Here is a 23,673-nt window from a genome sequence, read left to right as displayed (position 1 = left end):
ATTTTTCTCAGTACTCACTCTATTCTGCATTGCTCCCTGTTGGGATCATGTTATATTCAGTTTATATGCAGTTTGGAGCTATGGAGATTTTTAATACTGATGATAGTGATTCAGTTAGATTCATATTGAATTAAAAAACATCTTAAACTAGTGTAAAATATGTTACTTCGAGGAAATACAAATGCATGCAATATTAGAATTCTTATAACAAATAAAAAGCACTTGAGAAATGATGTAAGCAGAGCCCAGAATTAAACCGTACTACATCATAGCAGTACTTTTTTAGTCGTATCTCTAAAACCCATTTACACACACATAATCTGATAAAGACTTTAATGTAATTCTATATGTCAAACCAGAGGACAAACAGAAGGGCAGAGAGGCACTCAGATAACTGCTGCTCCATTTTATGCTTGTTTATAAGCATGTAAAATAAGATTAGTCTGTCCTGTGATTTATTTACTACAGTGTGTATGCTTCAGATAGTTTGCCTTAGAGAAAGTGTCTTAGGCTAGGCCAGTGTTTGCACATGTTCTTATTTACTGAGTTTTTGATTTGATTTTCTTTTCATGATGTTGTTATTGTAGTAATTCACTTTATCCAAGACAAATTTCTGCTGAGGGAGACAAATATACAAGCGGCCTTGAGCTTGATGAGTTTTGAAATGTGGGAACTGAACTGTACTGATGACTCACCAAATGTGAAATTCGTTGACCTTCGAAACAAAGAAACAGATATTTCTCTTTCATTCAAACATTTTACTATGTACTTTTTTTTTTTTTACCAACTGCCTTGTCTTTGCTCAGTACTGTATATGCAAATACATGTGCCACTGAATCTAATTCTGTAAACTCAGCATTTGTGAAAGAAGCCCAAAAATCACATGACTACTGAAACTGGAAGTTCAAGTGCGAGATGTGGTGCGAGGCGATTGGCTGCTGTGATGTTGTGTCACACATTACTGGAAACTGAGAGACAGCTGCTGTGTTATTTGACTTGGCTCTTCATCCTGAGAGTTTGTTTGAACTTTTTACATAAACTTTCATGTCACCTTGTTTCAGGAAATGTGCCAAAATACTTTCAGTGGAGCGGTTGTTGTATCTTTTGTCACATATTTGACTTTGACAAATTTATATGTATTTACCAGAATATTTCGGTGAATCATCCTTCACAGACTGCACAACCCGGCAAGAGAAAAGCAGATCTATTATTATATAAAATAATGTCAGGATCAGAGCTCTTTGTTACAGCTTGAATTAAGGTAAATGTTAGAGTCAGATAGTGAGATATTTCCTTCAGGAGCTGGTGGAGACCAAACCTGGAGCTAATAAAAGAGAGATTGGACACAAACACAACTCCTATTTGTTGATGAAGTTTTGTAGTTTGAGAAAGAGTCACATCATGTTCAAACCAATCTGTGAAACACGTATGTATTTAATGCCAAAGAAAGCTGCACAAACTTGGGCATTTTCTTGTTCAATAAAATCACTCCAGACTGCAAATGTTCCTGTAAGGTCCAAATTTTATTATCACAATTCAAATAATTGAAGTGAAAAAACATTTTCCTCATCTATCACCTGTCTTAATTACTAAGAACATTAATAACCTAAATCATTTAGAAAAAAAGAAAGATGAGATATGAATGTACCCGCTTATTAATGACAGAAAAAAAAAATCACAATATAAATGAGATGAAACAGTCAGATTTAACCTCCAACAAAAATACTGGGTTTTAACTGCGGACTGGTTTCTACTACTGTTTAGCAAGGACATACTGTCAGTTCTTATATCAATAACTTCAATCCACTAAATCAGACCATTTTAAGCAAAGCCAGTGAAAGGATGGCAGTGGTTATGCCATGGGAAGGGTGGGGTGGGGGGTGGGAGGGGTGCTACTGTACTCCCAGATTTGCCATATAATCTTCATCTGAGGTCAGACGGTATCCTCTCAATCCTGCAGCAACTCCTGGAAACTGAAAGAAAAATGATCACTAATTAACATTTCACATTCAACATTCACGTCATTCATAAAATAGCACATAAATCTCATGTGTTTGATCCTCAAAGGAATTCTGTTTATCAGGTGTGACTACTGAGCCAGTAGGTAATCTAAAGGTGACTGTGAAGCATCTTTTTTAGGGTATCAGACCTCCTTCTTCTATTTTGGTAGGCATACACAATATATATCAATAATCTATGGACATTCAGTTTCCTGTTATGCCTTATTAACATGGAGATGCTGTTCTTCTATGACTGTGATTAAACATCAAAGTATAACATCACAGACAGTCACTGCTACACTTCAGAAAGAGGTTTTCACTTACATTTACTTCAATTGCACTGTTGCCTTTCAGCATTTAAAATATGAAACATTTTAAACATGAAAAATCAGACATTGTCCATTCATACATTGTGTCATTATTACGTTTCATATTAATTGTAAATGTTAGTGTTTCTTATAGAGTCATATACAAGCAAAAAGCAATAGCCTGTTAGCTGAACCTGATAGCACTGAAAATGTAATCATACCAAAATCAATAGTCTGCTCTATGTGATATAGCAATGAATTGTCAACTTACAACTATACAGACTTTGGTATAGAAAGTCATCCATAGCAGTGTAAACTACCATTACTGTGATAACTTACTATGATTGCAAGAAACAATTACTTTTATTACAATAGACAGATTTTTTTTGATTATTCAATTAGTCTTGTCAAAAAAAATAATGGAAAAACTGTCCACAGATTTTTGCAAAGCCCAAAGTCTGGGGCGATTCTAGGATCAGACCTTTAGGGGGGCTCAGCTCCTAGTGAGAATTTTACAAGTGTTCAAACCCCCTGCTAAATTACTCATTTCAGTAGATAACGTAAATTACAGCAAAAAAATATGAATACACAGTAGAATGGTCTACTATAATGATAATAATGGTTCAGAAAAAACCCTGGGATAGTCAATTAATTAACCCTGAGGGAAGAAGTACATTAAACCTGTTAAAATAAAACCATTTAAACCTGAAGCATAATTCTTTGTCCCATCTCTAACAGACAGGCTCGCAAAATAATTACTGTTGTATAAAATATTTTTTAGAGAAAAAAACAATCATTTATTTAATTGTAGGGGTGCTGAGGTTAAATTAAGGGGTGTTTGAGCATCCATAAAAAGGGTCTAAAATCGCCACTGCCCAAAATAAAACATCAAAAGATATTCAGTTTTTTTTTTAAATTACATGACAGATAAACGGACAGGAAATCCTCACATTTCAAAAGCTGGAACCACATTATTTTATGGTATTGTCTGTTTGACCGATTAAAATCACTGCTTTTCTTTCAATTAATCGCCTAATCGAATCAGCTCAATATATAACTCACATTTAAAGTCGCTTGCTTGCTTATCACATCACCTCCTTCATCAAAGATCGGATCTCCTCTCGATGCTGAGCAGCTCAACCTCGAATATGAGTGTGGCTCCACCGGGGATCTTTGGTGGGGCTCCTCTGTCTCCATATCCCAACTCAGAGGGGATCACCAGCTTCCTCTTCTCGCCCTCACACATGCCCAGCAGGCCTTGATCCCAACCTTTGATCACCTGGCCGGTTCCCAGGGTGAAAGTAAAAGGCCTGTCGCGGGGGATGCTGCTGTCAAATTCGGTGCCATCCTCCAGCTTGCCCGTGTAATGCATATTCAGCACGTCTCCTTTCCGGGACTTGATGGGGCAATTGTCCACCCTTTTCTTGATGCCAATCTGCAGCTTTTTCTTCTCGGCTCCGTTGACCACCGCCAGCACCGTCACCGCAATCAACAACAACACCCGCATGGTCGCAGCTTCCGCACGACGGTTTCCAGGTGTTTAAAAAGTTTAAGTTTGGATAAGCTGCAGATCAGAGCTGTGAGCGGAATGAATCAGGGGAAACGCGCAGCTGTACGTGTTGCAGAAAGCGGATATACGTAGGGGACTTGAACCGGCTGGTGTTACCATTAAAAACCTCCGGGAGAAAGCCGCTAATGGTGCTGAAGTTGGCTTCAGATTCGATAGTATTGACCAATTATTGGTTTTACCCATTTAAAACTGTACAGCTTCTGTATTATTATTAATTCACGAACATTTCAAAATGTGTTTTTAATCTAACTTGTGAATTCTGCATAATATAGGTAGAGGCCCTGTATAAGCACTTTTGGGTTTCTTGCCGCTACCTTGCACCTTTCTTTTGTTGTTATCTCTTTATCTTTTTGTCTTATTATTGTGCAAAATGAAAATAATTAACGTGGTCTAATAATAGTAATAATAATAATAATAATAATAATAATAATAATAATAATAATGTATTTTAGGCACCTTTCAAAGCACTCAAAGACACCTTACAAGACACATGTAAAAACAACAACAACAGTACATCAAACAATAAAGTCAGCAATCATTGAAGTGAATCTATGTGGTTAATGTGACCATTAACTACATGGATATGTTGCAGAAAAAAACTTCAGCTTGGCCAGTAAAAACTTCTCAACATGTATTTTCAATTAAAAACAAAAATTAACTTCACAAGTCAAAAAGACATTCTGACAGAGTTCAACGTGATATTAGATTTACATTAGTTCATTCTCAAGCAGCTAAAGCTTGTCAATGGTTTGATAATGAGTTCATTACTACAGTTAGGTGTCTTAGAGTTGGGAGATACCTACAACATGCAGGGCAGTAGCTCTCCAGGAGCAGCCTTGGTGACCACTGGCCTAAATGATCTAAATAACTTACTGATGTACACCATATCATGACTGAAAAACAAACTGGTGAATGAAGCAAAGTTGGCAAACTACAGAGGCAGTTTTACTCATGTAAAAGAGTACAGGGAGGTGAGGCGTGTAGCGATTACTCTCCAAAAATAAAAAGGCAGCTGACAGACTTAGTACGCCTAGGAGCCCTACTAATCCACTTTGTCTAAAACTCCCTGCGCCACCCCAGCGAACAGGTGAAGTAAGAGGAAAAGACACCTATGTGTCAATCAACGCAATAAATGCAGCCCAAACAAATACAAAAAACACAAGCACATATATATTTTGACTACTACAAGGGATACTCAGTTGGATGCAATCTGCAACTTCACCGCTAGATGGCAGTAATCCTACACACTGCTCCTTTAAATAGTCTAAAATGATTTAAATAACCTACTGATCACACTGCTATCATGACTTAAAAACAATGCAGATTAGAGACTCTAGAGACTGTTAAAACCTTGATCCGTTTTGTTGGGGAAAAACTAACTGTAAGTACACTTTTATTGTTTTTCTCTCCATTCAGAATAAGAAAAGTGTGGATCTTTCTCTTCCAACCTGAAACTAACTTCCGGCTTCCTCCTCAGTTTGTTGTGTCATTCTCAGCGGTCACACAGAGCAGCTGAAGTAAGTCACCTTTCTCACTGATATTTATCGAAATGTACACCACAAATACAACCATCATGACAGTATGTAATCGACGAATATATATCTACAGCTAACTGTGAATATTGGTGTTATTTCAGGGCTGAAACACACAAGAATTGGACTGGAAGTTAGCAGGCTGAGCTACGGACCTCCGACAAAATGCTGGCTCGCATGTTATTCTCCCTGCTGAACAGACTCCAGGTGGTGGAGAAGTTGGCAGAGTCTCGTCCGATCCGCAGGGCCGCACAGATCACAGCTTACGCCATCACCAAGGCTCAGCTAGCCGGCCAGGACGCATCAAAGCGGGTCATGCGGTCGCAGACGTTTCGGCAGGTTCGTGAGGAGACTGGACGAGTTCCGGGTGATCTGCAAGATGTGGGGAACCGGCTCAAGAGGGTCCGAAAGACATTTGTGGATGAAGTGAAAGAAGGGTGGAAGGATGGATCTAGACAGATTAAGAAATAAAGGAGCCAGACTGTAGGACGATAACAGAGACTGGGAATGAACTGAACTAAACGACCTGTCCGATAATGGATTCACTGACCTCACCAGACTGCCAGCTGCTCAAACTGAATGAGAAATTGTGCATGAATTTGCTTCAGTGATGGATGACAGCTATTTATGTGATGGTTAATCACTTAACTGGCTTCATGTCAGACACAATCAGCTCATGTGACTCCTTCTGACCTACAATCAGCGGCCAGTATTTTATCATAAGTAGAATTGTTAAAATAAGTACATTCAGGATTCCCACATTTCTCTGAACACATGGACATATGCTGTTAAATCCCTTGTAGAGAAAAGTGTGTGGACAAGACTAAACTGACATAAGTGGCAGATTGGAAAGGTTAAGTGCACTTTTCAGAGGTTGGTTGAAGTTGAACTATCAAAGTGCACTTTTGTACCCTGGATTAGTTAAGAGAAGCATCAGTAACAGGTGATTCAGTTCTAATATGTTTAAGTGATATTTCCCTTTCCACCAGCCAAACCAAAACACCAATCCTGCCATAAAGTTAGTTTGTGGATTTGTACAGGATTAAGTTGTCAGTGTAAATCATTTTATTGGCCTAAAGTGTACAAATAAAATAAATGGTGTATAGAAAGAATGGATTCATTGTTTTTCTGTGACTGTATAAATAAAGATTATAATTTATGATATAAACTGTGTTGCTTCATGTGAATTCAGGTGATATTTTAAAGGAATTGATTTGTTTTTCAGTTGTGCTGCTCGATCTATTTAACTTGACAGATGCACTTTAAAATGTGTTTGACTTCGCAGAGTGACTGACGTGCAGAGTTTGAAACTTGACATTCATTTTGGTGAAGTTTATACAATTTTCTGAGTTTACCTGAGATGAAGACTTTAACTTAATCACAACAAGCATTCATGGTCCAATATGCAACTTACATGAGTATGATGTAAAAACTTGAAACTTCCAGCACACATACTTTAAGAGTGAAGCAGACATTTTGTCTTTGATACATTTGACATGTAAAAATATTTTTCTTTTTTATAGATTTTTCAATTAGGGAGGAATGAGGTCATTTTGAATGAGGGAAACTATAATCAGATATAAATACTTGTTTAAAGTTTAATATTTTTTTTAATGTATTGAGAGCTATGGTGACGATTTGATTAATAGACTGACAGAAAACTATTGAATGTCCAATATTTACAGGTTCCAGCTCTTCAAATATGATGATTTTTACAGTGGTTTAGGTCTTCTGTGATGTTAAACTGAATGTCTTGTGTTAGTCAGACAAAATGACTCATTTGAGATGTTAAAAGATGTTGTCTTGTACTGTGGGAAATTATAAATGAAATGTTTCACTACTTTCAGATATTTTATAGACAAAACAATTACCAGATTAATTGACAATGAAAATAATAATTAATTGCAGCCTTAAATGTCTTAAGCACGTTTTCAGTGTCAGACCTGCAGTTTGTTCTCTGCTGCCACAGCAGAGTCACAAGTTCACAGTTCACTGCCTCCTGGTTGTAACTTGTCCCGTTGCTTTCACAACTCAGCAGGATAACGACAGAGATATGAAACCCAGAAAAGAATTTACAGCCTGATTAGAAGATAAGAGGGTGTTTACTGCTTTCTGGAAGATACAGAATGATTCAGCTTGTCCAACAAATGCACAGAAGTGAAGCATGTGCAAAGACTTTCTTCATATCTCTGATAATAAACCATCCATCCTTTGGCTTTAACACATTGACGTAATATAGTACTGTCACTTAGAGCTGCAGCTTTTAGTTAATTAATCTATTAATCAATGATTTGACAGAAAGTTGGGTATACCCTGAAAACATTGAAACAATGGTTTGTGCTTATGTTATAACATTTCTGCACATCAGACTATGAAGGCCTGTTTGCATTTCGGTAAATGTTTGATGCAACTTGAAAACATCAGGGAAATGGTGGAAATTAGTCCATTACTTAATCATTGTATCTCTGACATCTGATATGTGTGATAAATGTGTTGGAGTGTTGCCAATAAACCTAAACCTTTAAAAAAGTAATGCAACTATTCTGATGATTTTTCAAACAAGAATTTGATGGTTTTAGCTGCAAATTTACTACTTCTCCTTGAATATCTGTTGATCAGGCAAAACAAGACATTTGAGGGCATAACTAAGTTTTCACTGTTTTCTGGGGGAACAAATGGACAAACCCAATTTCATGTATAGAAAGGCATAAGAGGAGATCCCCTTTCTGCCACAGCTAAAAGCTAAAAATCAAAACATCTGTCTTTAATGCAGCCACAAATTCATCTGTTCTAGTGCGATGGAAATACAGAGTTTCTGCTAGTTGCTGCGTGTGTTTACGGACATTAACACTGCAGAAATAATTAACACCCATCACTCTCACACAATTGTGGTCCTTAACTTTATTTAATTTTAACAAGCACAGATAACAGCTCTAGTCAGCAGCTTCATGTAGCAATACTAGCGCAGACTCACTGGCCTGGCAACTAAATATTAGTTACATATTACATCATTTCACAAAGAAATAAATCTCTGTTAGAAGGAAGAGAATTAGTTTCTGACAGCATGAGTCAGTACATATACACTGATATGGCACCTGAACTTCATATAAAAATAAATCTCTGAACATAGGAAAATACACATCCAATCAACATTTTAAAACAAGATACAGCATCAAGCAGCATGACGAAAGCTGGTTAATTTGCATTCAGTCTTACACTGGAGTGAGTTGTCGAATTTAGAGGATATGACAGCAATTTTTTTTTACATGGAAACAGTTGACAATAAGAAATTATTGTCTGTATTCAACTGACATAAACTCTGGTTTGACAAACAAATAACTCATTCACTCTCTCACATAAACCACAGGATATTTTCTTTACGTTTTCTCCAAACTTGACCAGTGAGTCAGTCTGTCTCACTCCAACTGTGTCCAGAATGAAATGTTAAAAAGGTTTGAAAAATGGCTGATAATTGGGAAGAATGCTGAAGCAGTTTTCATCCAAAAAGCATTAGATTACTAAAATTAAGAAGAGAAAAGCCAAAATATTATACAGCTAAAGACTTTAAAATGATCTGAATGTGCAGATGCAGCTAGCCCCAAATGAGAAACCATATGAATTAAATGATTTATTCCCTTGATTTTAAAGTATCTGAGGAGAACACATGAAGCAAACAGCCTACGGACACTCAATCACTCATCGTCACACCATCCTAAGCACAGCTGTGTGGAAGGAAACACTAGTGCATATTCACTGATATGGCATCAGCTTATAGTGAAAACATGGTCAATTAAAGGCAATGTTTCATTAGTAGTATTCACAGAGCAAGTGGCGCAGAGTGGAACAGAAATCTGAGTTTTACATTCAAATGAAGCCTTTCAAATGTCTGGAGCTGATCTGGGGGTCAATTCCAGTCTTAGTAAAGCTAATTGTTGGTACAATGGGTGTTTAGAAAAGTCAAAGTTGCAGTTTTTTCTGTGGTTTTGAAAGCTTAGATTGGCTAACTGTATTTATTGTAATATTGGTGAGAAATTAAAAATACTTCCACACCATGTTACTGCTATTTGTACCACAAAGAATTTCAGAATTGTAATAGGAGGGATTAGTTGAATTGACCCCAAAATCTACAGCCTCATATTTTTGTTTCAGTGCTGTGGCAGGCAAAATATCAAAGACACATATCTCAAAACTGGGCCAAATAACAACAAAATCTCCATGATCACATACCACCAAGTTTAAGTGAGAACATTTTTGTAATTTAGGTTAACTGACCCTTTAAAAAAGAGGTTGAAATCAGCTATAACATCATCTGTAATGATGTGAGGTTAAAAATCAAATGGTCTGTTCCTGTGTACCTAAAACCAGCTTCAGAGAGACAGAGAGCAGCTTCCCACTACAGCAATGTAACAGGTGGCAGCATATGCACTGATATGGCAGCTCACCTTCCGTAAACAAAGTGGAATCAGCACCTCATCATGTCATTTTCTGACTGCAAGTCACATGGCAGCTAACTCTCCTCTCTGCCGCACCGGTAAGTGTCAATGTGCTTCATTTGCTTCAACGATAACACCATTCAAATCCAAAGGCAGTTTCAACATGCCACCCTCTCCCTATATAATGAAATAACATACAATTAGGTGGATATGATGCAATAATAAGATAAGATGAAGGGAGGAGGTGATCTTTACATCCAGAGGGTGGTCATCATGGTGCTGAGGAGCGCCACCAGAAGCAACCATGCAGAGGAGATCACTGAGAGAGGGAAAGAAATTTAAAAATGTTAGTGATGATGGTACACAAAGTATGCACTGGCTTTTAGTAAGTGGAAATGAATAGCTTGTGTTGTATGCCTTAATCAATGGATCAGTCTTTCTTCCTTTATCTATCTTTCTGTCTATTCATAATTTCAAAAACTGGCTGAGTTGTTTTGGATTAAATTTTGGAGAAACATTAGTGTCCAGCATTTTCAAAATCACACTGATCAACCCAAGGGGGCGCTAAAGGACATCATGTTTAATATCCTAAACACCTTTGGCTGCACTTTAATGAAACAGTGTTGGAAAAAAACATGTTGTACCACAGCTTACAATTTTTTTTAATTAAACAGCTTTAATCACAAGGGGATACATTGTTACTGATTGTACTGCCCACACAGTGAGCTTAAACATCAGCCTATGTTGTAATACAGCCTTACTGATTATTAGATAGTGTTGAGCTTCCTACCAGAGCAGTTTCACAGTGTTACGTGAATCTAAGAACTTCTCTAAAGTTGGTGTATTTGTTTAAGATAAGTGTGAATTGTTATGGTTTATATTGATTTAAGAACCATAATTTGACATGTTAAAAGGTGGTGTGTGTGGTAAAAGATGAAATTCAAACAGCTTTCTCCTGAAATGACATAGTAAGGAACAAATAAAGAAGTATGTGTTTTTACCTGCAGTCGATGAACCCTTACACTCCATGTTCTCCAGTGCGTCTATGTAGCCCTGGCCCAGCCAATCCTGGTAGGTCTTCCTTTCAGCAACACTCACCAAACGAACGGTGGAGTCTTTGAAGATGAGATCTTTGCCGTTGTAGCTCGTGGAGTCAAACATCTTGAAAGCAGTACCAGTGTCACTGCCAAAATATTTCTGCAGAGAAGCACCGAGGGAGAGAAAGAAGCTTCATGAAGAACAAAACTGAACAATATCTGGACCTATTTTTTCTATTACTGTATGAATACCAGTGGATAGTAGAGAACACACACACACACACACACACAATAATATGAAGCAATATTCATATTAGACCAGTGTACTTTGCTTGCTTGCACACTCTGGATGTGTGGAGTTTGAGAAGTATCCACCACACAGTTAGGGTGAACAATGTTACTGAGTTGAGCTGTAGAAAGTTCAGGATCCAGAGTTTTTGAGATCCATATTAAAAATAAGTTGAGCAAGATATCTCTGCCTCTGTTGCTTCCATTTTCACTTCTTTTGAAAAATCTGTCTATTGCAAGTCTCTTAACTTTAGAAAATGCAATACTAAATCAGTTTTATGTTACACACATTGGCTTATGCCCAAATTCCTCCGACTCACCCCTTTAAAATGAGACATGCAAAATGTACATATGCACATTCAGTACCTGTGCGCTGTCCAGGAGTCCATAGAGAGCATAGCTGTTGGTTCCTGGACGCACCATCACAGCGTGAGAGGGGACTCTGGCCAGGTTACATTGTCTGTACTGCGTGACCTCGGCTTTGCTGTCCTGGGAACAGAGCAGCTGGAAATCTTTGGACAGGAGATTCATTGCCCATGGCTCAGTTGAGTTACCTGAATAAAAGACACAAAGAGAGGTGGTTAACTAGCTCTTTGATTGAGAAGAGACTTTAAGAGAGCATTCTGTATCCTGGAATAACTTGTTATACCATCAGTGTATTGAAAGATAGTGGCTTCTTTGATGAAAGCCACATCGCCGTCTCCCGCTGCCAGACACCTGAATGGACAAACAGGAAGATGCAGTGTATTACATTCAAATAAATTGTTTGTTTAAACACACTTTAAACAAGCAGTTTTTAGTACCTGAAGGCGCCGTCGTATCCGTCATACCGGTCTTTTCCCTTCTCACATTTGTTACTCCCTGAGTCGTCACCCACACACAAACCACACAGGTTGCTTGGGTAACCGGGCTGGTTGGCACCTGGTATGCAGCTCTCCTTGAAGTACCCTCCCACCGCTAAGCACCATTGGAAAAAGGAAACAGGAGGTCAAAAGAAAATTCAGGCATTTTACTTTACTTTTGCTACCCAGAGGAAAATAAATACTTTAAAAGGGGCACTCCTCCAATTTTACTTGTCATGAGTATTAATACAGTTGTATAATGTTTTCTGTGGCTCTGTCAAGTCTGACATAATGACCTTGATGGTGTCAACAGGGCAATCTCAGATTGGGTCTGCAGACAGATCATTTATCACAGAAAGCCTGTGCTGAGAAGTGGAGGTATGTGGTATAAAGACAAATCAACCAGGCAGAGGTTGGGTACATGCTAGAGGTAATCATTCAAACATCGAACATTGATCATTCATTCGAACATTTTGGTCTCTGTTGTTTTGATTTGTAAAATTATTCGTCATCATCTCTACCAGTCCCCCAAGGTTAATGGAAGTGCAATACTAAATTACTTTTAAGTGACACATCCACATTATGCCGATTATGACCAAATTTTGGTCAATTTTGTATGATTGGATGCCTGTTTCACACCCAAAGTACTGACTTGCTGCTATGGTTTTAATTTAATCTATTTATTGTTTTAAAATGTATTTTTTAATTAGGTTTTTAATAGTGCCCTAATGTGTAATCAATGCTGATAGTAGTGAAGCTAAAAAGTCAAAGCCCTCCCGGTTTGCACAATTTCTTTACATTTTAGTAACTTAATGATTAACTGAAAAATGTAACAGCCCACTGACCTTGGGGTATCTCGCAGTTTTTGGGGTTGATCAGGCCTCTCTCAATCAGCATTGCAACAGGAACATTCCAGCCTGCCGTACGGCCCACTCCAGTGTGACAGGAGCGACGGCCTCGTAGGTCGCTAATTTTATTGATGTCAGAGCTAGTCTTCTTCACCACTGCAACTGCATAGTAAATAGAGCCGTCGCGATCCTCTGCAGAAAAAAGAAGAGAAAACATCCTTAAAAACCAGAATGTGTGACTGTGTATATTTGTTCATATGAATTTGTGCGTTTGAGTTTTTACCTGTGTAGCTCTCGCCGGTTGCAGGGACCAAGCCAAAGTCTTTGCCTGCATCGTAGATGTAGCCTCCATCCAGAGTGATGGCATCAGCCTCGTTGTTCTGCACAAATACAAACAGAAGGAACAGAGATTGAGATTCAAACACTGCTATGAGCAACATACCAGTTTGTCTTTTTACTTTCACAGATTGCTGTGAGCCAGAATTTTACTGGCCACTTGGGGGCAGCAGAAACACATTGTAAACACAACACTGCCATATTATCATATTTTAAGTTGATATGCCGAATTTGTTGGCAAACTATTTACACATCCAGCAGTTATACACCAACAATTTTCTTCAGTCCGCCTAGTGGAAATCCAATATACTCCCTTTCATCTCTTTTTTGCTCTCTACCAGATCCTGAGAGAAATATCTGACTCTTTAGCTGTTAAATGTGCCACTATGTTCACCAGCAAGTCTCTTTTTCTGTGAAAACTGCTGCAACCTAAAACAACACTATGAGAGCAGTGAGACTGAACCACAACAGTAAAACTGTGGCCGGACAGTTAAACAATGAGTTTAAACTCGCTATAAAGCTCAGTGAAGCTGAGTGGAACAGCAGATAATTCTCTGTGGGTTCATCACTACGAGTGACTCCTATGAAATTGACACTTGATACATTTTTATTAGAAAGCATTTTCTTATAGCCACTTAAAAAAAACATCACTGACATTTAATGCTTTCAGTAGTTTGTTGCTGCTGCTATTGAGAAACCGGCAGTGAGAAACATCTGTCTGGTACCTTGATACTCTTCAAGCAGTGGGTCACAGAGTCCCCATAGACACACTGGATCTGTGGAACCAGGCCTTTCGACTTGAAGGCAGTGGCCATGTCTTGGCACTTTGACTGCTCTCCGTTGGACAAAACACACCAGCGCAGGACGTTTTCTATTGAGAGATGAATGGACGGATGGATGAGTGCGTGAGTGACTAAATAGAAGTGGATAGATGGATAGAATAATTATCACAGATCAATATGCTTCACCTGTCATGGTACAGTCCATGGCACTCAGGGCATTATAATAGTACGGACCCATCCACTTTTTGGGGTCCTCTGACCCAGCCTGCTGAAACATGGAGGAGGACTCAGAGAAGAGCACCGTTCCTCCTCCATATGCAGTAGAGGAAAACATGTTGAAGCCGGACTTGTCCTGCAGACAGAAATAAACACTTTTTTATAAAATGAAATCTCACAGTGGAAATGTTTTGTAAAATATTCACACATAACCGACAATGTGGCCAAATGGATCACTTTGTTGTGTCTAATACTTGAAATGAAATCGATAACTTATGAATAATGTCACACATATGCACAGTCACAGTTGGAAGGTGTCAATCTGCATCTCCTTGACTGCATTGTGTCAAAAATACTGTACAACTTTGACATTTTGACACTTTGACAACAATTACTCAATTGAAAGATAATTAATTGACAATTATTCTGATAATGGATTTATTGATTCAGTTGTTTTTCAAGCAAAGTTACCAAAAGTTCTTTGGGTCCATCGACTGAGACTAGACTTTGCTGTTTTTGGCATTTGGTGTTTGGCATTATATTGAATATCTAAAGATTTTGGACTGTTTGTCAGAAAAAAACAAGCAATTTTTGTAACATTTCTTCAACTAAACAATTAATTGAGGATGAAAATAATCATTACTTGCAGCCCTAGACTAAGGTACAATTGATGCATGAGAATAGGTCCTGTTTCTGTGTGTTACTGATGTATAGTTTGTGAGTTGTTTGGACATACCAGCCCCTGCTTCAGCATGCTGTACACCACAGAGGGAGTAACGTGATTGCCGACCACAATACCACGAGCTGGGACGCGGACCAGATGGCAGGTTCTCCACCTATCAATAGAAGCTCTGGTGCCGTCACGACACAGCAGCTCATAGTCGGATGACTTCAGTGTCTGTGCCCAATCTGGGCCTTTACCTGTAGAAAAAAATAACTAGTTAGCTATCGGACAGGCTTACTCAATACATAGAGACCACATAGACAACTTATTTATGAATATGTGGCTAACAAGTTGTTACCATCAGTGTTTTCCTCGACAGTTGTGTGTTTGACGAAAGCCACATCTCCAGCATTTTCTACCATGCACCTAAAGAAACCAAACCAATAGCAGAAGTTAAGATTTAAAGGTGTAAGCTACTTGTGAACTCTCACACTTGTAACATTGAAAGTGGTTGAAGTGAAATAATCTTTTAAAAATCCTTGAAATGACATCTACTCCTTCTCCCTAATTAAAAATTCCAGATTCTGTGAATATGCAAAATGATTTCATTTCAGAAGTTTGATTGTTGGACACACGATGCCTCCGACTTCACTGAAAAGTTTATTCTCAGTGTGGGTACAATGGGGGCTTCAAGTTTCCACATCACACTTGTGTAAATTAAGTACTGAACCAGGATTTGCTCACAAGCTATTTGTGATGTCACAAATCATGCTCATAGGCCCACAACCTCAAAACCTTTCAGCAGATTAATGTGAAAGCAGCCTTCTGGTGCCTAGTGTCTGCTCATTGGTTTAGACGCAAAGGCAATTTATAAGCTGTCCTTATTGTCGCCCTGCTTCCTATCCTGAATATATCTGTTTTTATAAACAATCTATCCATATATTTAAATATAAGTCTTAATGAAAATCTTAACTGAAAGTGGTGCTGGTAGAAGTAAGTAAGCAGGTTTAAAAGGGCTACAAATAAACAAAACTGATCTTAATATATGTCATTCATTGTGTGAATGTAGAGTATGTAGAGTATGACTGTGTTACCTGAAGGCTCCATGATAGCTGAAGTACCTCTCGTTGTTGCCCCACTCACATTTGTGTTGTCCTGCACCATCTCCCACACACCGCTCACACAGGGAGGCAGGGTCACCGGGCTCGTTTGCTCCGGGGATACAGCTGGCATTGAAGAAGTTGGCCACACCTGATCAAAAACACATACACATTAGTTTTTATTGTGTCTGTTGCTGTTCGTACATGTGAGTACAGTTCTATATTAGAAAAATGATTTCTGTTTTTGACATAATAAACTGTCATGGTTTTGACTTGGACTTGTGGAAACGCTGAATCGTTTGCAGAATCTGGGGTTAGCAAGGTAACTTCAGGTTTAACTCTGGGTTTTCAGTGCAACAACGGTCGTTCCCTTCTTACCAAGGTACATCACCATGGTAACTTATGCTGAACAGCTAATCTGGAGCAGGTTAACTATAGAGGGTAAAATCACAGCTGGCCACTGGATAGAAAGAGTCATCATTCCTAAAGGAACCCAACATGGACAAAAGTCTCAAGTCAATCATAAAAAAGGACAAATATATATATATTTTTTGTAGGTTAGTAGAAACATTTTATTGTCCAAGGCTTTCTATTTCCTTTCTTGTTTAAAAGCAGAGATTGTTCATGACACCACATGTGTAATTATGATTTTAGCTGTGTTTTAATAGTGCAACGTTGACATGAACATGCTCATAGCTGGATAGGAAAACTTGGAGTTGATTGAGCAGGTTGATAGCCTGTTTCATACTTTGGTTATATCGATGGCCAATGGTAGGTTAAGTGAAGTCAAATAACAAAAACATATTGTGGGTATGTTGAACTTGCTTCGTAGTACAGGCCCCTGGTGTTTTTTCTTCTGCCTCCTAGTCTGTCTGTGAATGCTGTGGGTATGTCCGTTTCCATTGTGCTTTTTCCCTCCACACTTGCACTGCATCTACCTCATTAGCCCTGCCCTCAGTGTCACTCCCAGCCTGCACTTGTGTCCCCAATCCCTCATTAGTTCAGTTAGTATTCATATTCCATTTTGTTGGATTCCTTGTTCAAGTTGGTTTGGTTCTGCTCAGGCTACCTTTGCACTTTCCAAGGATAAAGACCTTCTTCGTAGCCCTGCTATTTATTTTCAGTCTATGCATTTGGGTCCACCTGCTCCACTATCCTTGATAGAAGGTTCCAACAAGTTATGGACTCAGCAAAGACAAACCAATTCTTGGGCACATGCCTGGCTCTGGTGGTCCTCCTATTGACAGCCAGAATTCAGGACTTCATGGCAGACAAAGTCCGGCAGTCCTCCTCTGCTCCCCAGCATCACAAAGATTCACCCTCTGGTACCCGTCTATCAGCTCAAACATTCACCTCATTACCCCACTAACAGGCTGTTCTGGCTGACATGCAGCCATGCCCTGATCTGGCTGAATTGTAGCCAAAAAATGTATCCGGCTTACATGCAGCCACATCCTGTTCTCGCTGATGTCCACGCCCTGATCCGGTTGATGTGTAGCCACGCCCTGATCCATTTGATGTGTAACCACGCCCTGATCCGGTTGATGTGTAGCCACGCCCTGATCTGGTTGATGTGCAGCCACGCCCTGATCTTGCTGAATTGTAGCCAAAAAACTGATCTGGTTTCCGTACAGCAACCCCCAGTTCTGATGGGTACGCGCAGTAATCTTCTGTTCCGACTGGATCGCAGCAATGTCCTGTCTCTGAGCCACAACGATCCTGTCCCTGCCTGCCCGTATTCTTATAATCCCTGGAGTTCCTGTTTGGCTGTTTCCTTTGGATACTGAGTACACCTGGTTCTATCTTTCCCACAGAGGACAGTTCTCCTCCTGAATTCCCTGTGAATCCGTGTGCACTGCGGCATCCGCTGTGACTCCACACCCAGAGTCTGCAACATCACCGGTGGTCCTGCCTTCAGGGTCTGTTCAGACTACAGGGAGGTTCTGAGTGGCACCAGTCATCTGTCCTGCTTTCCAGTTTTCTTCCCAAATAACAACACTGTCTGTCCTGCTTTCTGGTCCTCCTCCAGAGTGGCTTCAGCCTTCAGCCCTGCCCTCTGGTTTCCCACCAAAGGTACTCAGCTTCCCCTTGGTCTGGCCCCCAGGCTGTTTGTCCAAGACTTCTTGCTGTTCTCCTTTTCATAACTAAGGATGCGACTGTCTCTTGAGGATTTTGAGTTTCATGTTTTGGAAAGACTGAATTGTTACTTTGGTTACCTTTCATTGTTTGGTCTGTTCTGTTTTCCTTGTATCTTTTCCTCTGCCTCCCAGTCTGGGTGTGATGTCCGTTGTGCTTTTCCCTATAGTATGTATGTCTTGGTTTTCAGTTCTATTTTGTTGGATCCTTTGTTTGAGTCTGTTTGGTTCTATTCATCTCGGCCTACTTTTGTTTTTTTGTATGCACTTTCCAAGAATAAATTTTTTTTTTGCAGCCCTGCTTTCGCCTTCAGTCTCTGCATTTGGGTCCACCTGCTCTGCTATCCTTGACAGCAACATTGTGTAATGAAGGTCACATCAAGTAATTTCTGTCAGCTGTCACCTGTAACATTTTGCATCAGCTGATACAGCAAATCCATTAAATAACAGACCTCATGTTTACCACATCAGGATGTCACATGTCTTAATGTAAAATATACAAAGTCCTGTTACCTGCCTATCAGACCATTTTCACTAATAGAAAAAAAAATCACAGCTGTAACTAATGACGACTCCATTACACTTTGGTGTGCCAGTGAGTTAGCATGAACAATTTGAGGTAAGAATGGAGACATAAAGTCTTAAAGACATTGGGAAATGAATAATCAAACTGTGGGAATAAATACTGTCAAAATATTTGAAATATTATAAAAACCTTAAAATTGTGATATAATCATCTCACCTGTTTCCAATTAATCAACCAGTTAAACTTTTATTTTCTCAGTTTTCTCCTTGTTATGAATTTGTTCTCTGTGCAATGCTGTTTTTAGGATTATATCAAAATGTTATTATTTACTTTATTCTACACTTTAATTTTCTCCTTGATACTCAAAATGATGTCTATGTTGTATTTGATACTCAATATCTGTAAATTGCTTTGGTCAACATTTGTTTTTAAATGTGCTCTATAAATACATTGACTAGACTCTAATTGAGTAATGATTATTGTCCCTCCAGCTTTCTGTACATGTATACAGTAGATGTACATGTTTCCTACCCTGTGGGATGTTGCAGCCCATCACAGATATGTATCCCTGGTCGATTAAATATCCCAAAGGCATGTTCCAGCCGGCTGTTCTGCGTTTCCCGGTGTGGCAGCTATTTTTTCCTTGCAGGTTGTTGATGTTGATGCCAGGCTTCGATTTCTTCACCACTGCAACTGCATAGTAGGTGGCACCGGTACCTGAGGTGATGCCAGCACAGGTGTTAAGACACACATGACAAAGGAGCACTGTCTTCGAAGGGCAGATCATTACTCTTGTTTGAAATATGCAACGTACAGCACAAACATTATAATCAGGGTAACGTCAATGAATGAATGATCTTTATTTGTCATTATACACAAGTAGGCTACAACAAAACTGTGTAATTAAATAAGAAAAATAAAGTACACTTATTGTGTGATCACAAGTGTAGAAATAATAATATATGTTCACCAAGACTAGAAGTAAAATGTCAGTCTTCAGCATCACAGGAACTAAATTAGTCATTGTCTAAGAATCATCTTCTCATGTAAGATATAGTTCAGTAGTCAAGACCCAATGGAGGCCCTGTGTTTAGGTTCACAGTGAGCTCCCAATTAATTAAATCCACTTCTGTCTACAGTGGAATAACTTTGTAAACACCCAGCTGATTAAGAAAACTAAAAGTGTTCATTTTCTTTTGTCTGATTCATAATAGAGAGATTAACCTTTCAACTTCATATAATGATTTTAGGTTCACTATCATAAATCCTGCCCCATCATAGCCCGCCCAAACTTAATAATAACTTAGTCATCAGTCATCGTGAGTATTTTTTCTTCATACTATTTACATAGTAAATCATTTTAATCTCACTGCAATGAGCACAATTTCCATCCACCAGATGATGACTCTGCACTTTAAATTCTGTGTAGGTAGTTATTAAAACTTACCGTCAGACTTTGATTCACCCGCAGCCATCTTGAGGGAGGCAGTCTTGCCCATTTTGTAGATGTCAGAGGAAGACATGGACAGGGCATCGACTTGTTTATTCTGCAGAGACACAACAAAGAAAAATATTAAGCAAATAACTGTAGCAAAAAATGTGTTCTTCTTAAAATGGGGCTAAAAGTCTCAGCAATATCAAATCTACAAGAGGTTTTAAGATTCATCACTAGATTCGACATGCCTTTAAGCAGCAGATGGCACTTTGGTACATCTTTTATAGGAGTGTGAGAAATTGAGCACTTTTTGGAAACTTTGAATTAATGCTAGATAATGAGATTCAATTCAATTTTATTCAATTTCACGCCAAATCAGAACTGAGATAAATTCAGAATTCTTATTAGCATTACGTATTTAACAAAAAATAAGTATTTTGTTGAGTCTTTTAATTCATTTCTTGATCAAAGTTTTGTCATAAAAACCTAGTTTGGTGGACTGTTTATAACAGAATTTTGGCTTAATGTAGATCATCGAAGCTTGTATGTGGTCCTTGACGATGAGAAAAGAAAAAAAGAAGAAATGTGTGTACTGTAATACTACTAGTATTTGCAGTTTAATAAATGGAAAAACACAGCATATCGAGTTTATCAGGCATTTCCTGAGCTATTACCTGAAATTATACATAATGCTTGTATCATCAGTCATTGAGTCATCGAGTTCAGCTGCTGGTAATTAAGATATGCTGTTCTCTGATTGGAAATCTTCCCATCATTGGTTGTCATAAAAAAAACCTTTACCCAGCATGCTTTGTGCCTCCTGATAACTACATGAACCATTAACAAGTTTATTGCAACTTTCCAATGACTTTCTGCCTCGTTATCTGATACCTGATTGTGGATCCTGCCACTTGCTCTATGGCCTCTAATTAAATCAACTAAACAAGTCATTAAGGGAGATGTTATTCCAATCTGACATACTCAAATTGGTTCTTGTTATCAGTATCCCACCTGCATTTTCACAACGCAGTCCTGGGCGCTGGATGCACTGACACAGCTGAGGGACGGACGGATGGAGATGGCAGCGAAAGCCTTCGACATATCCTGACATTTCCTCTGCTCTGCGTCTGAGATGGTGCACCATCTGATATTGCTCTGGCAAAACACTGAGGGAGAGAGAGTGATATTAAGTCCTTCATGAAAACATCCTATAAGTGTTTGTTCTCTTTGTGGAAAATATCTGAAAAAAGTGCCCATGCATTAATTTACAGGTTCCTTGATGTGATAGTAATTTCCCAGAAATCCTCTTTGTAATTTGTAGGTATTTAATAGTAAATGCACTCATGATAAAGTTTTTAGTTAAACAATTGTCAAGAGTTCAATTTATTAAGAAGTTTTGAATATGAACAAGTATGAACCCAAATTATTTACTTAGACTTTAAACCTGATTTTCTTATAATTTTACAACCGTTTCTGTAAAATGTCCTAAAATTAACTGCTAAATACATGCAAAGAGTCAAGTAGATTTATTGAAGGACCCATGAAAAGAAGCAGGTGTCTTCTTATATGAGCTGATAATACAGAAACAAGAAGCAGTAGTTAACTGAAGCAACACTTTGGTCAACAAGGTTGAACTACAGTGATTTGTTGATTTATAACACACTTCAGTAATCCCGCTGCAGTAACAGTGCCAGTGTTTATATCACTTTGTGCTTTATGATTTTAATTACTAGTTTTTACCTGCTTTGTATTATTTTTTTTCTTTTCAGTATCAAACACTTGTTACTTTGAAGTGCTATACTTCTGAAATGTATTACTGTTTCTTTTAATTTGGGAAAAAGAAATGCTTCCACTTTCAATCATCTTAAAAGTTGCTCTTCTTCTGTAAATTCACATCTGTGGTAATGCAGTTTGTTGCTTGTACACTTGTATCACATGCATTTTATTCAAGATACATTTGGTTTTAAATTGTCATAGATTATTTAGTATGTCAATATAATGATCAAGATATTCAGATACATTTTATTAAAAATAATAGTTTTGTGTAACTCATTGTGTACACAGTGTAAAAAAGCTTTTCTTACCAGCATTCACAATTAGAAGCAGAGCTCCCACTGTCCTCCACATGGCCATGGCTTCGTTCTTTCCTCTCCGCCTTCTTTGGTGAAATAGCCTCCTTTTCTTTCTCCCTTACTTTTTATATGAATGCCCTTAACAACCCTAAACCTCTCGAGTCAAAGTCCAACTTCTATCACTAGGAATCAGCTTAAAGTCCTGGTGTGAAGTTCAGAGCAGATTGTATTTTTTAGTGATTTACAGCTCCCATCTACAGCACATTATTTCTGCTGGAGCATTTGAAGCTTGGTGTAGAGTTAAAGAAAGTGTGTTCCTCTCTGGTATACCTGGCCTGACACGTCTCTGCTGCTGCTGCCTGGCTGTAGTCCAGAGCTCGGACAGTGAGGTCTTTTACAGTCAGGGCCACACCTCTGCTTTCCTCTCCCTCCTCTGCTCTGCTCGTATGGTGCTTTTCCACTGATGGTCAAGAGGAGAAGAAGGGATTCATGTCAATGCAGTGACTCACTGCTGCAACACTTAGACAAAAATATGTTTACCTGCTTTTGTTACTGACTTGGCCTTTACCTCTTACAAAATATTTGATGTTAGTATTTGTGCAGAACAGGAAAGCTCTTATCCTTCACTACAATGCTGTACCCAAAGAGATCCCACTGACAGGTCGTATGGTCTATAATGCAAAGTGAAGTGAAGTGGGTGTTCTGGCTCAGAGGGCCAATGTAGCCTATATAATACTCACCATTCATGTTCTGGGTTTCAGCCCGGAAACCTAACGGTGTCTCATTCCAACATCTTTCCATCTAATTCATGTCTTTGGCAAAAGGTCTCAATCTTTTGCTCAAATTTAAGATATGATTCCTAAACAGAAATATTCATTGACTTTTCTTTTAGGCTACTGTGTATAAAAAGCACTACAATTGTATTTTATAGTGTACTACTTATTCTATATTTATGTCTCTGTTTTTCACAAGTTAATTGTTGTTTTTTGATTAATTGACAGGTTAACAGGTTTCTATTCTTTCAATATTCTTTTCTGAGAGGTGCTCTGTAGATTTTAGACATGAAACCAGTTTTACAAGGTCCTCTAAAGCTTTTTCAAGATTGAAAAAATAATAAAACCCTAGTGGTATCATCAGCATGTAGAACCTGTGGTGGCAGCATAAGTCACCAAAAACTCAAAAAGGCTTTCTCAAGACCCAGTGTGTGTTTGTCTATTCTAGACTACTGTAGAAACATGACAGTACAACATGGCAGACTCCATTGAAGAGGACCTGCTCCCTATGTAGATATGAACTGCTCATTTTGAGGTAACAAAAACATAATGATTCTTATTTTTATGTGATTATACACTTATTAAAATATAATGATGTGTATTATATTCCATTTCTGGCAAGTCTGTTCTGCTAAATGCCACTAAATTCTACAAACTGCTCCTTTAAGATTTCAAATTCCTAACAGACAGCCTTCATTAGAAAGTGGAGATGTAGGGTTTGGGAGGCATGGTGGGTTCAAAGAAAACTGAAATATGCTATTGAATTGCATTATGGG

General features: G+C 38.5%; 3 protein-coding genes across 4 annotated transcripts; 1 reads left to right on the top strand and 2 right to left on the bottom strand.

Annotated features, from left to right (window-relative positions):
• Positions 1 to 1,504: 1,504 nt before the first annotated feature.
• fkbp2 (FKBP prolyl isomerase 2) lies at positions 1,505 to 3,946 on the bottom strand. 2 transcript variants are annotated; one of them, XM_053322291.1, is made up of 2 exons: positions 3,403 to 3,946; positions 1,505 to 1,973 (listed from the first exon to the last, which is right to left on the bottom strand). In XM_053322291.1, the coding sequence occupies exon 1, from the start codon at positions 3,813 to 3,815 to the stop codon at positions 3,411 to 3,413; it is 405 nt and encodes a 134-aa protein (XP_053178266.1). In that variant the 5' UTR covers positions 3,816 to 3,946; the 3' UTR covers positions 1,505 to 1,973; positions 3,403 to 3,410. The 2 variants fall into 2 exon arrangements, with proteins under 2 accessions (XP_053178266.1, XP_053178265.1); XM_053322290.1 differs by having other exon boundaries at positions 3,371 to 3,945.
• Positions 3,947 to 5,308: 1,362 nt separating this feature from the next.
• ncbp2as2 (NCBP2 antisense 2 (head to head)) lies at positions 5,309 to 6,569 on the top strand. The gene is made up of 2 exons (XM_053322292.1): positions 5,309 to 5,395; positions 5,515 to 6,569. The coding sequence occupies exon 2, from the start codon at positions 5,576 to 5,578 to the stop codon at positions 5,879 to 5,881; it is 306 nt and encodes a 101-aa protein (XP_053178267.1). The 5' UTR covers positions 5,309 to 5,395; positions 5,515 to 5,575; the 3' UTR covers positions 5,882 to 6,569.
• A 3,525-nt stretch (positions 6,570 to 10,094) lies between these two features.
• meltf (melanotransferrin) lies at positions 10,095 to 22,185 on the bottom strand. The gene is made up of 16 exons (XM_053322408.1): positions 22,137 to 22,185; positions 21,064 to 21,218; positions 20,065 to 20,164; positions 19,149 to 19,334; positions 15,951 to 16,107; positions 15,215 to 15,282; positions 14,929 to 15,113; positions 14,163 to 14,328; positions 13,920 to 14,065; positions 13,142 to 13,238; positions 12,856 to 13,050; positions 11,972 to 12,125; positions 11,818 to 11,885; positions 11,535 to 11,722; positions 10,845 to 11,040; positions 10,095 to 10,162 (listed from the first exon to the last, which is right to left on the bottom strand). The coding sequence occupies exons 1-16, from the start codon at positions 22,183 to 22,185 to the stop codon at positions 10,095 to 10,097; spliced, it is 2,178 nt and encodes a 725-aa protein (XP_053178383.1).
• Between the last annotated feature and the right edge of the window lie 1,488 nt (positions 22,186 to 23,673).

The sequence above is a fragment of the Scomber japonicus genome, chromosome 7 (assembly GCF_027409825.1).
Source record: "Scomber japonicus isolate fScoJap1 chromosome 7, fScoJap1.pri, whole genome shotgun sequence".
NCBI classification, from domain to species: Eukaryota; Metazoa; Chordata; class Actinopteri; order Scombriformes; family Scombridae; genus Scomber; species Scomber japonicus.
The sequence above is the reverse complement of the archived record's forward strand: the minus strand, read 5'-3'. Positions and strand labels throughout refer to the sequence as shown.

Coding starts and splice junctions, on each gene's coding strand:
- fkbp2 (XM_053322291.1), bottom strand. CDS start 3,815: ATGCGGGTGTTGTTGTTGATTGCGGTGACGGTGCTGGCGGTGGTCAAC.
- ncbp2as2 (XM_053322292.1), top strand. CDS start 5,576: ATGCTGGCTCGCATGTTATTCTCCCTGCTGAACAGACTCCAGGTGGTG.
- meltf (XM_053322408.1), bottom strand. CDS start 22,185: ATGGCCATGTGGAGGACAGTGGGAGCTCTGCTTCTAATTGTGAATGCT. Junction 15,283..15,950: donor AGCTATCATGGAGCCTTCAG/GTAACACAGTCA, acceptor TGGTTTCTTTAG/GTGCATGGTAGAAAATGCTG. Junction 11,886..11,971: donor GGATACGACGGCGCCTTCAG/GTACTAAAAACT, acceptor TTGTCCATTCAG/GTGTCTGGCAGCGGGAGACG.